The 16,889-nt window shown below is 36.1% G+C and overlaps 1 protein-coding gene across 2 annotated transcripts; it reads left to right on the top strand.

Moving 5' to 3' along the window:
• The first annotated feature begins 477 nt into the window (after positions 1 to 477).
• c1qtnf4 (C1q and TNF related 4) lies at positions 478 to 16,369 on the top strand. 2 transcript variants are annotated; one of them, XM_058078600.1, is made up of 3 exons: positions 478 to 619; positions 11,131 to 11,494; positions 13,287 to 16,362. In XM_058078600.1, exons 2-3 carry the CDS (start codon positions 11,138 to 11,140, stop codon positions 14,058 to 14,060), a joined length of 1,131 nt encoding a protein of 376 aa, XP_057934583.1. In that variant the 5' UTR covers positions 478 to 619; positions 11,131 to 11,137; the 3' UTR covers positions 14,061 to 16,362. The 2 variants fall into 2 exon arrangements, with proteins under 2 accessions (XP_057934583.1, XP_057934584.1); XM_058078601.1 differs by having other exon boundaries at positions 530 to 676; positions 13,287 to 16,369.
• The last annotated feature ends 520 nt before the right edge of the window (positions 16,370 to 16,889 follow it).

Raw genomic sequence — 16,889 nt, 5'->3', positions numbered from 1 at the left:
TAAATAATATGCTTATGGATTTCAGTTTAAAGGCATTAAAAGGGGAGAAAATGGGGAGAGACGGGGAGGAGGAAGTTGTTGTCAAATAGCAAAGTATCGCAAAAAACACACACACACACACACACACACATACACACACACAGAATGGGAGTGTGTGTGTATTTAATCAGCAGCATCACTGCAGTATATACGCATTGCACCTCTAAAAAAAAAAAAAAATTATTAAAAAAAATTATAAAAAAAATAATCTCATCACAGCGCAAAACACCACAGCATATCGTGAGTGGGTGAGAGTGGGGGATGGGGCGGAGTGGAGGTGTGTTAACGGAAGATAGAAGATAGAGAAAGAGCAGATGGAACAATGGGTGATGGGCAAAAGAGCAAGGAGGCGGAGGAAAAAAGAGGAGGGGGGGAGCAGATTGAAAAAGATGAGGTGGGGGGGGGTGGGATAGCGATGCGGAGAGAGAGAGAGAGAGAGAGAGAGAGAGAGAGAAAGAGAGAGAGAACAGGCTTCTCTCTCCAAACGGCAGCGGAGAGAGTCGGAAGTTTCATCTCCACCATTCCCACACAAACACAAACCCCGGGATAGAAGACAGGAAGTCACGCGTCTGGGAAAAAGGTGAGCTGGATCTTCATCATCAGCATCATCATCAGCATCATCATCATCATCAACCACGTGAGTCCTTTTTTTTTGTTGTTGTTGTTGTTTTCCAGAAGCCCACAGTTGAGAGTCTGCAGGTCAGAAAATACAACATATGTACACTTCAGGTGTCGCTGTGGGGTTTTATAGTGATGCATTCAGGGTATGCATGTATGGATGGATGGATGGGAATGTGGGGGGGGGTTACTGTCTGTTTGCATTGAAGCACTTACGTGCCGCATTTGAGTCCTATGCATTATTTATCCACTGCGAAACAGTGATACCTCAACAGGAGATGGAATGTATACTATACTATATGTACTGTGATGCGTTCACGGGCATCAGTTCCCCATGGAAGAGTATGTATGGAAAATAATATCTTCATTCACTCTGCAATATCAAGCTCTAAGATGCAATATATTAAGTTATATTAAGTTATAAGCACAGTATTTTTTTTATAATATAAATAATATAATATATATATAATATAAAATATATTTCATATTTCATATTATGTTGCAAACTGTATTTGTATATAACTTAAATTTTTAAATTTTTTAATTTGATAATACTTTTTTTTTTTACACAAATGAATGAAAAAACCTAAGCACATGGTTCGATTTCCCATAGTACTTGGTTAATATTCTGCATTATACGTTTGTAGTGTATTGTCTGTTTTTTCATTCATTCAATCATTTTCTACCACTTGTGCTGGAGCCTATTGTTCCCACGCAAGAGGCGGGGTACAATTAATTAATCATAGTTAATTATAGTTCATTAAAACTTATTAAAAGGGGGGGGAGTGCTGGAGCCCTGTCATCGGGCGAGAGGCGGAATACCTGGAGTGGTCGCCAGCCAATCACAGGGCACATATAGACAAACAACCATTCACACTCACATTCATACCTATGGACAATTTGGAGTCGCTAATTAACCTAGCATGTTTTTGGAATGTGGGAGGAAATCGAAGTAATAATGCAATACTTCCTGTAGTATTTCACCCTTCACTCTGTAAAATTTAGGAATTGGAGTTTGGGGCATGTTTTTTTGAGGCGGGAAATTCATACCGTCTCTCAAACGTCTGCAGCATTTCTTAGTTGTGTCAGTATCAACTGATATACTGTTGATATAATATAATCATTCATTCATTCATTCATTCGAGAGCTAATCACCCCACTGTCTCTCAAACGTCTGCAGCATTTCTTAGTTGTTTCAGTATCAATTGATATACTATTGATATAATATGAATTCATTGTTTTGATCATATACCATATTAATAATGCAATACTTCCTGTAGTATTTCACTCTTCACTCTGTAAAGTTTAGGAATCGGAGTTTGGGGCATGTTTTTTTGAGGTGGGAAATTCATGCTGTCTCTCAAACGTCTGCAGCATTTCTTAGTTGTGTCAGTATCAATTGATATACTATTGATAGAATATAATTATTCATTCATTCATTCATTCGAGAGCTAATCAACCCCACTGTCTCTCAAACGTCTGCAGCATTTCTTAGTTGTGTCAGTATCAATTGATGTACTATTGATATAATATGAATGAATTGTTTTGATCATGTATCATTTTAATAATGCAATACTTCCTGTAAAGTTTAGGAATTGGAGTTTGGGGCATGTTTTTTTGAGGCAGGAAATTCATACTGTCTCTCAAACGTCTGCAGCATTTCTTAGTTGTGTCAGTATCAATTGATATACTATTGATATAATATAATTATTCATTCATTCATTCGAGAGCTAATCAACCCCACTGTCTCTCAAACGTCTGCAGCATTTCTTAGTTGTGTCAGTATCAATACTCAGTATTTATATGATATAATTATTCATTCATTCGAGAGCTAATGAACCAATTATTGGTTTTGAATTAATTGTTTTGATCATATATCATATTAATGATGCAATACTTCCTGTAAAGTTTAGGAATTGGAGTTTGGGGCATGTTTTTTTGAGGCAGGAAATTCATACTGTCTCTCAAACGTCTGCAGCATTTCTTAGTTGTGTCAGTATCAATTGATATACTATTGATAGAATATAATTATTCATTCATTCATTCATTCGAGAGCTAATCAACCCCACTGTCTCTCAAACGTCTGCAGCATTTCTTAGTTGTGTCGGTATCAATTGATGTACTATTGATATGATATAATTATTCATTCATTCATTCATTCATTCATTTTCTACCGCTTATCCTCACGAGGGTCGTGCTTGAGGAGGGGGCTGTCGCCGAATCCCCCCCCCCCTCTTGTGTGCTGATCTGTAGTTGTATCAGGTAACGGCTGAGCAAGTCTGGCCGCTATATTTCTCTTTGTTGTCACACCGCAACGCCAGCTAGCAGATGCTTATTGGATGGACGAGAGCTCGGAGAAACAGATCTCTTCTCTTAGTCCAGCTTCTGATGACAACAAACCTGGCATGTCCCCTTTTCCCTCCTATCCCCGTCCCTGACATTCATCCAGTCCCCCAGGCTGGTTCTCCCGTCTGCAGCCGAGCAGAGCATCTGACAGCTCGTTGACAAGTGTTGAAGATGAGAAGGAGGGCGAGAGGAAGACAGACTAATGAGAGGGTATAGTAGCAGCACGGATCTGTCGGCGCACCTCCAGATAACAGACCTCCTGACTCTTTGATATGTCCCATGTGTCCGGGTCACTGGATCCTGTGCTGGTGTGAGCTTTATTAGGCTTCCGTGTGTCTTCTTGGTCCTGTGAAAGAACGGAGAAGAAGAACAGTTGTTGTGAAACCTTGCATGAATCAAAAAGCAGTACGGGAAATATGACGTACAAATATTTCTTTTGTTGCTATGAGAGTCTCCGGGTACTCCGGTGGTGGTAGTGTGATGGTCTGGGGCTGTTATTTCAGAATAAGAACATCATACCCACAGTAAAATACAATGGTGGTAGTGTGATGGTCTGGGGCTGTTATTTCAGAAAAAGAACATCATACCCACAGTAAAATACGATGGTGGTGGTAGTGTGATGGTCTGGGGCTGTTATTTCAGAAAAAGAACATCATACCAACAGTAAAATACGGTGGTGGTAGTGCGATGGTCTGGGGCTGTTATTTCAGAAAAAGAACATCATACCAACAGTAAAATATGGTGGTGGTAGTGTGATGTTCTGGGGCTGTTATTTCAGAGTGAGAACATCATACCAACAGTAAAATATGGTGGTGGTAGTGCGATGGTCTGGGGCTGTTATTTCAGAATAAGAACATCATACCAACAGTAAAATATGGTGGTGGTGGTAGTGTGATGGTCTGGGGCTGTTATTTCAGAAAAAGAACATCATACCCACAGTAAAATACGATGGTGGTAGTGTGATGTTCTGGGGCTGTTATTTCAGAAAAAGAACATCATACCCACAGTAAAATACGATGGTGGTAGTGTGATGTTCTGGGGCTGTTATTTCAGAGTGAGAACATCATACCAACAGTAAAATATGGTGGTGGTAGTGCGATGGTCTGGGGCTGTTATTTCAGAATAAGAACATCATACCAACAGTAAAATACGGTGGTGGTGGTAGTGTGATGGTCTGGGGCTGTTATTTCAGAATAAGAACATCATACCCACAGTAAAATACGATGGTGGTAGTGTGATGTTCTGGGGCTGTTATTTCAGAAAAAGAACATCATACCCACAGTAAAATACGATGGTGGTAGTGTGATGTTCTGGGGCTGTTATTTCAGAAGAAGAACATCATACCAACAGTAAAATATGGTGGTGGTAGTGCGATGGTCTGGGGCTGTTATTTCAGAAAAAGAACATCATACCAACAGTAAAATATGGTGGTGGTAGTGTTATGGTCTGGGGCTGTTACTTCAGAAAAAGAACATCATACCCACAGTAAAATACGATGGTGGTAGTGTGATGTTCTGGGGCTGTTATTTCAGAAAAAGAACATCATACCCACAGTAAAATACGATGGTGGTAGTGTGATGGTCTGGGGCTGTTATTTCAGAATAAGAACATCATACCAACTGTAAAATACGGTGGTGGTAGTGTGATGTTCTGGGGCTGTTATTTCAGAAAAAGAACATCATACCAACAGTAAAATACGGTGGTGGTAGTGTGATGGTCTGGGGCTGTTATTTCAGAAAAAGAACATCATACCCACAGTAAAATACGATGGTGGTAGTGCGATGGTCTGGGGCTGTTATTTCAGAAGTTTCAATTAACTGTAATTAATTAATTGTACCCTGTCTCTTGCTCGAAGACTGCTGGGATAGGCTCCAGCACCCCCTGCGACCCTCGTGAGGATAAGCGGTCGAAAATAAATGAATGAATGAACTGAACATTAGAAATTTTAATCCATCCTAACTTTCCAAAAATCTTCATAATTGACAAATTTTGTATAATATTATGACTTTAAAATGCATTTTTATTCATTAGAATATGTAAAATTCTTATAAAATGTCTTCTCTAAATGACAAGTTTGGTCGACAAAGTCAACACAAAAGGAGCTGAGAGGAAATGGCGTAGTTTTTTCCCACATCGCAAAAGAAATGCTGCTCTTTAACGCAAAAAAGGCAGCATTTCCAGAAATGCTGCACACATTTAACAGACAGTATAAATTGCCCGTGAGAAAAAAAAATACCTTTACAAAGACAGTTATGACATATTTAAGGGAAGCAAGAGATTATTATGTTATTATTATGCTATTATTATTATTATTCATCAATTAATATTTCAAAACATACCTGCATTGTATTGTATTGTATTGTATTGTATTGTATTGTATGTATGCATGTATGTATTCCATGTGCCTGTAATCGTTCTTAGTGCGTAAAGCTGAATTTAAAAAGGCAGTGGTTCTCAGCTGTGTGGTTACCCAGCATACCTTGAGGGTTGTGTGATTTTTTTGATACCTGCAAAAAAGCCTCCCGAGGGACATATATATATACTTTGATGTCCGACCTCTTTCAGCAGGTTAGAAGGCCATGGAGGGCAGGATCAAAGCACAGCGCTGGTTACTACGGTAACCATGTAGCCGTTAGAAGAAGTGGCGTTCGGGAAGCATTGTTTTTTCCAGCTTCAGATCAATGCCGATTCCTGGTTGAATACGGCCTATTGTTAGTCAAATGACATGCATAGTCAAGCAAGTGTTATGTGATTTGACTGAATTAACATTTTCAAGCATGAAAAGGGCTAAACAAATGTCCTAGCGTTTTGCACATTGTAAAAAATATATATATATATATATATATATAAAATATATAAAAATATATACAAATATATAAATATAAAATATATAAAATATAAAATATAAAAATATATATAAAAAATATTTTTTGACTGGTTTTCACTTTCTACTTAAATTGTTTGTTTCGTTCTGCTTTTTCCTGGTTATTTATTCCTGATTTTTGGCTTTTTATTTTTTTTTTCCGGATGCCCTTCCTCACGAATACCGATGACGCTTACTATAATCTTTTTTTATTTTCCTTTCATAATATTACGGCTTTATTCCTATTTTTTATTTACAACATATTGCGCAACTGCAGGGTCTCGAGACACATGCTAACTCGCAAACTAGAGAGCTAGCCACCTAAACGGTAGCCTTCGAGTTATTTCCTTTCAACTTAAATAGCCAAAAACTTACCACTTCCACACGGATAGGGAGGATAACTATTAACAGTTATTTAACCTTTAATAATGAACATGAATCAAACGTAATAATTTTTTTTCTGGGTACATGATACCATACAGCATCCATATCAAACATTAAACTTTCATATCAAGGCGGGGGGCCTCAAACTAGTGTCCTGCGTGCCACGTTTGGCCCGCGGGCCGCGTGTTTGAGACCCCTGGTCTACAAGCTAAATGCTTCTGGAAAGTAGTAGTACCATTTTAATGGTTTCGGTCGCTAGTTAAGTGCAGATTGCTGGTAGTTTCCAAGACACGGCATTGGGTAAAAAATGGTAAATTTATACAAAATAAGGCAAAAATGTGTAATTTATCTGAAGGTACAGTGTGTCTACAAGCAAACCGCTTCTATTTGAATTCATGAACGATAGCAGAAAATTGACTTCTGAATGCAAATTTATTGGAAACTACAATTCAGATCATTATAAGCAGCTGGTGGTAAAGTCCTACAAAGCGTTTGGCTGCAATATGTCACTGATGATAAACGTTTTAGATTCCCATTTAGATGTTTTTCCATTGGACTCCGGAGAAGTAAGTGATGAACACAGGGAAGAATATTGCAGTTATGGAGAAATTAATAATAATAATAATAATAATAATAATTTTTTTAAAAGTGGATTCAATCATAGTCAGGGATGAAAACAGACTTCAATATTTTCAAAATATAACTAATATTTTTTCAGCTAAAATCCCATAAATCTATTCTATAAACTGATGTGATTTTCCTGAACAAAGAGTGCATATTCGGTAAGATGCTGCACCCTTTTTATAGTACATACAGATGTTCCAGTTCCGGGTTTTTTCCCGGTTGCCGAGCAACATCAGTCATGTATTGACCTTCAAGTGTCTCACACCAGGGCGCCTCCAAGGTAATTCAGTGCGTGACAAGCATGAAAGGCGCCGCCTGGTTACTTTGGCAACCATGAAATTTAAGCCAAATTAATTTGACGAGTAAATCAATCAATACAATTGATCCAAAGCTAGCTAAAACCAAAACAACCATCCCCCAAAAGATACAAAATAGACTTGGAAATCCAAGCGAATATAACTGGAATAGGTGCAGATTCTGGAAGCTCTAGAAAGTTTTCTAGATGTGCGGGTTATTGTGTGTAGCTGCTCTTTGGAATCCACAACGCAATACAAACGGGGCCAAAAATTTGCATAATAAGTCCCCCTTTAAATAAGAAAACGTCCTTCGTCGTTAGCATCTTATTAGCTAGCAAAAACAAAATGGCAACCGGAAGTTATCTCGCCCGTCTATGATGTCATCAGTGGGGGACTGTTAACTGTTTGTAGTTTTATTATTGTAATTTTTTACAGTGTATATTTACATGCAAAAAAAAATATATATATAAATAAAAATAAAGTTGTAATTTTGTTGGAACATTACAAAAGTTCCCATTTTGGCCTTATTCTTTTTTAAAAAAAAGAATAAGGCCAAAATATTATGGATAATTATGGATATATGAAAAAAAATTTCAAGAAAAAATTTGGAATAATCGGGGGGGGGGGGCTGAATATTTATGACAATAAAAAGTTTGATTCTAACAAGACAAAATGGTTGCAATTTTACGTGAATAACTTTGTGATATATTATTTTATTATTTTAAAACTACAAAAAAAAATGCATAAATGGAAAAAATCAAGTGTAATTTTTCAAGAATGTCTTATTTTTCTGGGAATATCATCATAACATCATGAGGAAAAATAAGTTGGAATATTAAAGAACACTTTGTTTTTAAGTCTTAATATTACAAAATATATAAATATATATAAAAAAGGTTTTATTTTTGTTGCAACATTAAAAAAAGTTCCCATTTTTTTAAGAATAAAGCCAAAATATTATGGATAATTATGGATATATGGATAAAAGAAAAACAATTTTCAAGAACAAAGTTGGAATAGTCGGGGGCGGGGGGGTGTGTGAAAATTTATGACAATAAAAAGTTTGATTCTACCAAGAAATTTTTTTTGCAATTTTACGTGAATAACTTTGTGATATATTATTTTATTATTGTAATTTTTTATTTTTATTTTATAAATTTTACGTGAATAACTTTGTGATATATTATTTTATTATTGTAATTTTTTTTTTTATTTTATAAATTTTACGTGAATAATTTTGTGATATATTATTTTATTATTGTAATTTTGTAATATATTTTTTAATATTACAAAATATATATATAAATAAAAATAAAGTTGTAATTTTGTTTGAACATTACAAAAGTTCCCATTTAAATTTTTTTTTTGGTTTGTTTTAAAACAATTTTCAAGAAGAAAGTTGGAATAGACTGGGGCGGGCGGGGGGGGGGGGGGGGGGGGGCTGAAAATTTATGACAATAAAAAGTTTGATTCTAACAAGAAAAAATTGTTGCAATTTTACATTAATAACTTTGTGATATTAGTAGGAAAAATAACAAAAATAATAATAATATAAAATAATTTTTAATTTTTAAAGTTAGAATATTGTGAAAAAACTTATTTATTTTTATTTGGAAACATAAAGTGTACATGTGTTTTTTTTAAGTAATATCCCGTAGCTTTTTTTCTTTTAATATCGCTAAAATACTTTATTGTGTGTTTTTTCTATTGCAATATTCCAGTTATGGTTTGCATAATAAGGTGCTAATACGATATTGTGACATGCTGTTTAAAAAGTGTGTCAATCACGTTCACTTGCTATTACACGAGTGCAATTAGAGCCCAGTTTTGTTTCCGCCTCCCTGACTCGCTCACACAATAGAAGAATCGTTTTGCGTGGCTTTGATTTAATGACAGTCGGAGCGGCCAAACGAGTCGAGACGCCCGGAGAGAAAAAAAACAAAGAGAAACGACACGTGGCGAGAGAAAACACAAATGCTTTGCCGAGAATCACGCTGCTCGTTAATAGACTTGAAGTCATTTCTTTTCATTTTCATGCGCCGTAGTAGTAAAATAGTAGTAATACACTCTCCGAGAACCAGGATATAGAGGGGGGTGGAGCCACCTGGCGTGGCCCAGCAAGGTGCACCGTGGTCGGGCACACTCGTCAAGCAGTGGTGAAGTTTTAGTGTTGTGTGTTATTTTTATGTAAAATAACCAGTTTTGTCTTGTTTATGTTTTTTTTCTTTATTAATCTATTTCAACTTCATGCTACTTAAAAAGATATTATTTTTCCCATAATATTATAATTTTATTATAATTTTATTATAATTTTTTCCCATTTTTTGTAGTAGTAGTAATACACTCTCTAAGAACCAGGATATAGAGGGGGGTGTAGCCACCTGGCGTGGCCCAGCAAGGTGCACCGTGGTCGGGTACACTCGTCAAGCAGTTCCTGGTGTGCCGCTATGTTCTCATACCAGAATACAGGAAGTTCCACTTCTTCATTACTGATAAGTGATGATGCAACTTCACAATAAAAGCGATCATGTTTGGTGAAGTTTTAGTGTTATGTTATTTTTATGTAAAATAACCATTTTTGTCTTGTTTGTTTTTTTCCTTATTATTCTATTTCAACTTTATGCTACTTAAAAGATATTATTTTTCCCATAATATTATAATTTTATTATAATTTTTTTCCCATTTCTTCTGTTGTTTTTTTGTAGTAGTAGTAATACACTCTCCGAGAACCAGGATATAGAGGGGGGTGGAGCCACCTGGCGTGGCCCAGCAAGGTGCACCGTGGTCGGGCACACTCGTCAAGCAGTGGTGAAGTTTTAGTGTTATGTGTTATTTTAATGTAAAATAACCAGTTTTGTCTATGTTTTTTTCTTATATATATATATATATATATATATATATAATATATATAATATAATATTATTATTATCAGTACCTCGGAAGGGGTGCAGTTAAACTGTCATGCCAATAAAACGATAATAATAATAATAATTTAAAAAATAATAATAACATTATATATGACATAATAATATTATTATATATAATATAATATATATACAATATTATTATTATTATATTAAAATATAAAGATAAAATATAAGAATAATATTATAATATATAAAACATATAATATTACTATTATCAGTACCTTGGAAGGGTTTTTTTTGCCCACACTATAATAATAGTTATGTAATAGTAATAATAGTCATGCCAATAAAATGATAATAATAATAATAATAATAATAAATATTATATATAATATATATAATATAATAATATTATTATTATATATATAATATATTATTATTATATTAAAATATAAATATAAAATATAATTATTATTATAATATATATATATATAATATTATTATTATCAGTACCTCGGAAGGGTTGCAGTTAAACTGCTTTTTTGCCCACACTATAATAATAGTCATAATAGTAATAGTAATAGTAATAATAGTAATGCCAATAAAACGATAATAATAATAATAAAAAATATTATATAGTATATATAATATAATAATAACATTATTATATATAATATATTATTATCATTATTATATTAAAATATAAACATAATAATAACAATAATAATAATAATAATAATAATAATAATAAATATATATATATATATATATATATAATATTATTATCAGTACCTCGGAAGGGGTGCAGTTAAATTGCTTTTTTTTGCCCACACTATACTTTAAAAAAAATAAAAATTGAAAAAGCTCAGCATCCCATATTAATATGAATGGGCTGCTGGAATCGTTGCCTTCAGATTTTTTTAAGCAGGTTTTTAGTTGCCAGGCAACAGATCGTCTATCGCAGATAGTTCTCAGCTTTCACAAGTCGTCCTTTGAAGGCAACAGCAACTCAGGACACTTTACAGCCAAGTACTAGTACTTGTATGTAAAAAAATATATATTACTTCCATATTTCTGTTTCTATGCTTTCCAGATATAAGATGCTGCTCCCAGCGAGCATGCTGATTGGCCTGCTGTGCCTGAGTCACGCCGGCGTCGTGGCGGGTTTCGCTCGCCTCCTGGACGATACCGAATTACGCTCGGCTTTCTCGGTGGCCCGAACCGACAGTATGGAAGGTGGACCCAAGATGACCGTGACCTTTGACACGGTCTACGTCAACATCGGCGGGGACTTTGACCCCAAAACGGGTTTGTTTCGTTGCCGCATCCCTGGAGCTTACTACTTCTCCTTCACGGTGGGGAAGTTCCCACATAAGGACTTGTCCGTGATGCTGATGAAGAACAGGAATGAGGTCCAAGCTATCGTTTATGAGGAGAATGCCGGAGAGGAGAAGAAGGTAGGTCAGCCATCACCGCTCAAAAGCCGTACCTGAAGATATCTACAAACATGTACCAATATGAGTTTAAATAGAAAAATAAAAAAAAACACAGGTTTCATTAGACTGCAATGACGTCAGCCTCCTTTGGTCTCCTATGGCTCCATCTGGTGGACACAGGAAACATTGCAGTAACATTGCATCAATTTGTCCTCCAATTAAATGTATAATCAGACAAAATGCATTATGGGAACACTTTTTAAATTTTTAAACTCGAATTGGTGCATGTTTTTATATTTTTTGAGTCGATACTTGAAATTTGACATTTGGTGACAATTGTGAAATCGCCGGTACGATACCTAATTTCAGCGTTCCACATGTCCGAAAGGAGTAGGAAGAAGCAAAGCTTATTAAATCCTACCCCTCCATCTGGTTACTTTTACAATCAGTAACTGTTACATTTGTTCACTTCCTGCTTTCCTAATATAGTTTAAGTATTTTTTTTGTAAATTTTTTTTTCAAATTTTTTTGATTTTTTTTTTGTAATTTTTTACTTAAATTTAAGTTTAAGTTTCTATTTTATTTATTTTTTTGCCATTTTTTTATTTTTATTTTTTTATCTCTGGGTCTTGAGTGAAATCAACACGTGGATCAGCGTAGCATCTGCAGTCTTGATATTTGGTGACAATTGTGAATCGCCGGTACGATACCTAATTTCAGCGTTCTACTTGTCCGAAAGGAGTAGGAAGAAGCAAAGCTTATTAAATCCTACCCCTCCATCTGGTTACTTTTACAATCATTAACTGTTACATTTGTTCACCTCCTGCTTTCCTAATATAATTTAAGTTTGTTTTTGTTTGTCAATTTTTTTTCAAAATTTTTTGTTATTTTTTTCTTAATTTAAGAACATTTTTAAGTTAATTTTTACTTAAACTTAAGTTTAAGTTTCTATTTTATTTATTTTTTTGCCATTTTTTTAATTTTTATTTTTTATCTCTGGGTCTTGAGTGAAATCAACAAGTGATAACTGTTACATTTGTTCACCTCCTGTTTTCCTAATATAGTTTAAGTTTGGATTTTTTTTTCAATTTTTTTTTCAAAATGTTTTGGGTTTTTTTTCAAATTTTTACTTAAACTTAAGTTTAAGTTTTTATTTTATTTAATTTTTTTGCCATTTTTTTATTTTTATTTTTTATCTCTGGGTCTTGCGTGAAATCAACAAGTGGTAACTGTTACATTTGTTCACCTCCTGCTTTCCTAATATAGTTTAAGTTTGGATTTTTTTTTGTCAATTTTTTTTTCAAAATGTTTTGGGTTTTTTTTTTCAAATTTTTACTTAAACTTAAGTTTCTATTTTATTTATTTTTTGCCATTTTTTAATTTTTATTTTTTATCTCTGGGTCTTGAGTGAAATCAACAAGTGGTAACGGTTACATTTGTTCACTTCCTGCTTTCCTAATATAATTTAAGTGATTTATTTTATTTTAATTATTTATTTTTGTTATATTTTTTAGTTTTTTAGTTCTTCCTGAATAAGGACTCCTACTTTGCAGAAATTCACTTATCACGGTCGGGTCTGGTCGGGTCTGGTCGGGTCTGGTCGGGTCTGGTCCGGTCGGGTCCGGTCGGGTCCGGTCGGGTCCGGTCGGGTCGGGTCTGGTCGGGTCGGGTCGGGTCTGGTCGGGTCCGGTCGGGTCCGGTCGGGTCCGGTCGGGTCTGGTCGGGTCTGGTCGGGTCTGGTCGGGTCGGGTCGGGTCCGGTCGGGTCGGGTCCAAATGAACCGCAATAACAGTCTACAATCCAAACCTTCCAGGTACAGAGCCAGAGCGTCATGCTACAACTGGAATTTGGCGACACCATTTGGCTGCGTCTCCATGGCGACCCTCGTTACGCCCTCTACAGCAACACGGGACATTACACCACCTTCAACGGTTACCTCATTTACCCCGACACCTACGACTACCAGACGCCCCAACGGGAACCCCATCCTGGTTACGATGTGCAACAGTGGACTAACAACCAAGCCACGGTCAACGTTGGGTCAGAACCGAAGAACACGATGTCTGAGACGCAAAGTCGGGAAAACGGCGAGGACGAGAACGAGGAAGATCCGAGATCTGCTTTCTCGGCCGGTCGCACCCAGAGTATAATCGGAGTCAATCAAGCCGGCATGCCGGAGCACCGGCCGGTGAGTTTCGACACGGCGTTCGTAAACATCGGCGAAGACTTCAACACAACCGAAGGGATGTTCAGGTGCCGCGTTCCCGGCGCTTACTACTTCTCCTTCAACGTGGGCAAGCTTCCGCAGAAGACTCTGTCCGTGAAGCTGATGAAGAACCACCTGGAAGTCCAGGCGATGATCTACGACGACAGTCACGGCGAGAAAGCGTTGCAGAGTCAGAGTTTGATGCTGTCGCTGAAACCGGGCGACACCGTTTGGCTCTACTCCCACCAGAGAGACGGTTTTGGAGCTTATAGCAACCATGCTAAGTACATCACCTTCACCGGTTTCCTGGTGTACCCGGAAGTGGCTACCACGACTAAAATGAACACCGGCGGTCAGTCACACGCGGATACGAAGCCCTAGCCGCCGCCGCCGCCGAGCTACTGACTAAATATTCCGACGGGAATCCATGCAAACGAACAATTCCAATTTTTTTTTTTCCCCCCATACATCCTTTTCATATGAATCTCTTTGTGATGTCACAGAGACCGTGCACTGAGGGGGCGGAGCTACAACTCAATGAATCGTTCCTTCCGTTCCAGCAAAAGAGATCCCGAAATGTGACTTCCTATCCCGCCAAAATTCCAACATTCCGACACATTCAACTGCAATTGATGGCTTGAAAACGTGTGTGCCCAACTAGTCTAGACTAGGTATCCTATCTGGTCTTTAGTCTAGCTCTGTCCAAACCAGTCTACACTATTGTATACAGCTGTCCTACCTAGTCTTTGGTTTAGCCTAGGGCGGTTCTTTCTAGTATTTAGCCTGTCTAAGGTTGCCCAACTAGTCTAGACTAGGTATCCTATCTGGTCTTTAGTCTAGAGCTGTCCAAACCAGTCTACACTATTGTATGCAGCTGTCCTACCTAGTCTTTGGTTTAGACTAGGGCGGTTCTTTCTAGTATTTAACCTGTCTAAGGTTGCCCAACTAGTCTAGACTAGGTATCCTATCTGGTCTTTAGTCTAGAGCTGTCCAATCCAGTCTAGACTATTGTATAGAGCCGTCCTACCTAGTCTTTGGTTTAGTCTAGGGTGGTCCTATCTAGTCTAGACTAGAGCGGTTCTTTCTAGTATTTAACCTGTCTAAGGTTGCCCTACCTAGTCTACACTAGGTATCCTATCTGGTCTTTAGTCTAGCTCTGTCCAAACCAGTCTACACTATTGTATACAGCTGTCCTACCTAGTCTTTGGTTTAGCCTAGGGCGGTTCTTTCTAGTATTTAACCTGTCTAAGGTTGCCCAACTAGTCTAGACTAGGTATCCTATCTGGTCTTTAGTCTAGAGCTGTCCAATCCAGTGTAGACTATTGTATGGAGCTGTCCTACCTAGTCTTTGGTTTAGCCTAGGGCGGTTCTTTCTAGTATTTAGCCTGTCTAAGGTTGCCCAACTAATCTAGACTAGGTATTCTATCTGGTCTTTAGTCTAGAGCTGTCCAATTCAGTCTAGACTATTGTATAGAGTCGTCCTACCTAGTCTTTAGTTTAGTCTAGGGAGGTGCTATCTAGTCTAGACTGGAGCAGCTCTTTCTAGTATTTAGCCTAAGGTTGCCCTACCTAGTCTAGACTAGGTATTCTATCTGGTCCTTAGTCTAGAGCTGTCCGATCCAGTGTAGACTATTGTATGGAGCTGTCCTACCTAGTCTTTAGTTTAGTCTAGGGTGGTCCTATCTAGTCTAGACTAGAGCTACCTTATCTGGTCTTTAGTCTAGCTCTGTCCAAACCAGTCTACACTATTAGACAGCTGTCCTATACAGCTGTCCTACCTAGTCTTTCATTTAGACTAGGGCGGTTCTTTCTAGTATTTAACCTGTCTAAGGTTGCCCAACTCGTCTAGACTAGGTCCCCTATCTGGTCTTTAGTCTAGAGCTGTCCAATCCAGTGTAGACTATTGTATGGAGCTGTCCTACCTAGTCCTTAAGGATGAACCGATGAAGCCTGCTGGGGTTGTGATGGAACCAACGGCGTGAGAAGAGAAGAACCTGGATGGACGAGAACGTTGACAGTTGAGTGAAGTAGTTGCATCCCGTTTGTCCCATGGGTATCGAACGTACGCTGTTTGTGATCCGTGTTGTCTGTTGTTGACCAAACGCATCTTTGTCATCGTGATGAAGCGATCCGCCGCAGGAGCCGCGCAGGATAAAAATAACTCGCTTTGGGAAAAGTTCAAACTCCATCTCCATCCCACGTGCGTCGTTGACCACATGGCATCTCTCGGCACCAAAATGAGGTTTCTAATACTGGCGGGGGGGGGGGGCTAAGGAGGAAATTGAATTTCTTCTTCAAAAATAGACCACCCCCCCCCCACCACCACCGCCTCACCCGCACCCTGTAAAAAGACAGAAATGAACGCTATTTTCTTACCAGTTATTTTCTTAGTCGATTAATCTGAAGCTTGTTGTTATGATTAATCGACTAACCAAATCAAAATTATCAAAATTACTGGTAATATTTAGTTTTTTCTGTTAAATTATATTTTTAGAATATTATTATTTTATTGTTGTAAAATGACTGGTCATTTTTAGTTTTTTTGTTAAATTATATTTTTAAAATATAATTTATTTTATGTTTGTGAAATTACTGGTAATATTTAGTTTTTTTCTGTTAAATTATATTTTTAGAATATTATTATTTTATTGTTGTAAAATGACTGGTCATTTTTAGTTTTTTTGTTAAATTATATTTTTAGAATATAATTTATTTTATTTTTGTAAAATGACTGGTCATTTTTATTTTTTTGTAAAATTACTGGTAATATTTAGTTTTTTCTGTTAAATTATATTTTTTAGAATATAATTTATTTTATTTTTATAAAATTACTGGTCATTTTTAGTTTTTTTTTGTTAAATTATATTTTTAGAATATAATTTATTTTATTTTTGTAAAATTACTGGTCATTTTTATTTTTTTCTTGTTAAATTATATTTTTAGAATATAATTTATTTCATTTTTGTAAAATGACTGGTCATTTTTAGTTTTTTCTGTTAAATTATATTTTTAGAATATAATTTATTTTATTTTTGTAAAATGACTGGTCATTTTTATTTTTTTGTTAAATTATATTTTTAGAATATAATTTATTTTATTTTTGTGAAATTACTGGTAATTTTTATTTTTTTTGTAAAATTACTGGTAATATTTAGTTTTTTCTGTTAAATTATATTTTTAGAGTATAATTTATTTTATTTTTGTGAAATT

This window comes from Doryrhamphus excisus, chromosome 7 (assembly GCF_030265055.1).
Source record: "Doryrhamphus excisus isolate RoL2022-K1 chromosome 7, RoL_Dexc_1.0, whole genome shotgun sequence".
NCBI classification, from domain to species: Eukaryota; Metazoa; Chordata; class Actinopteri; order Syngnathiformes; family Syngnathidae; genus Doryrhamphus; species Doryrhamphus excisus.
The sequence above is the reverse complement of the archived record's forward strand: the minus strand, read 5'-3'. Positions and strand labels throughout refer to the sequence as shown.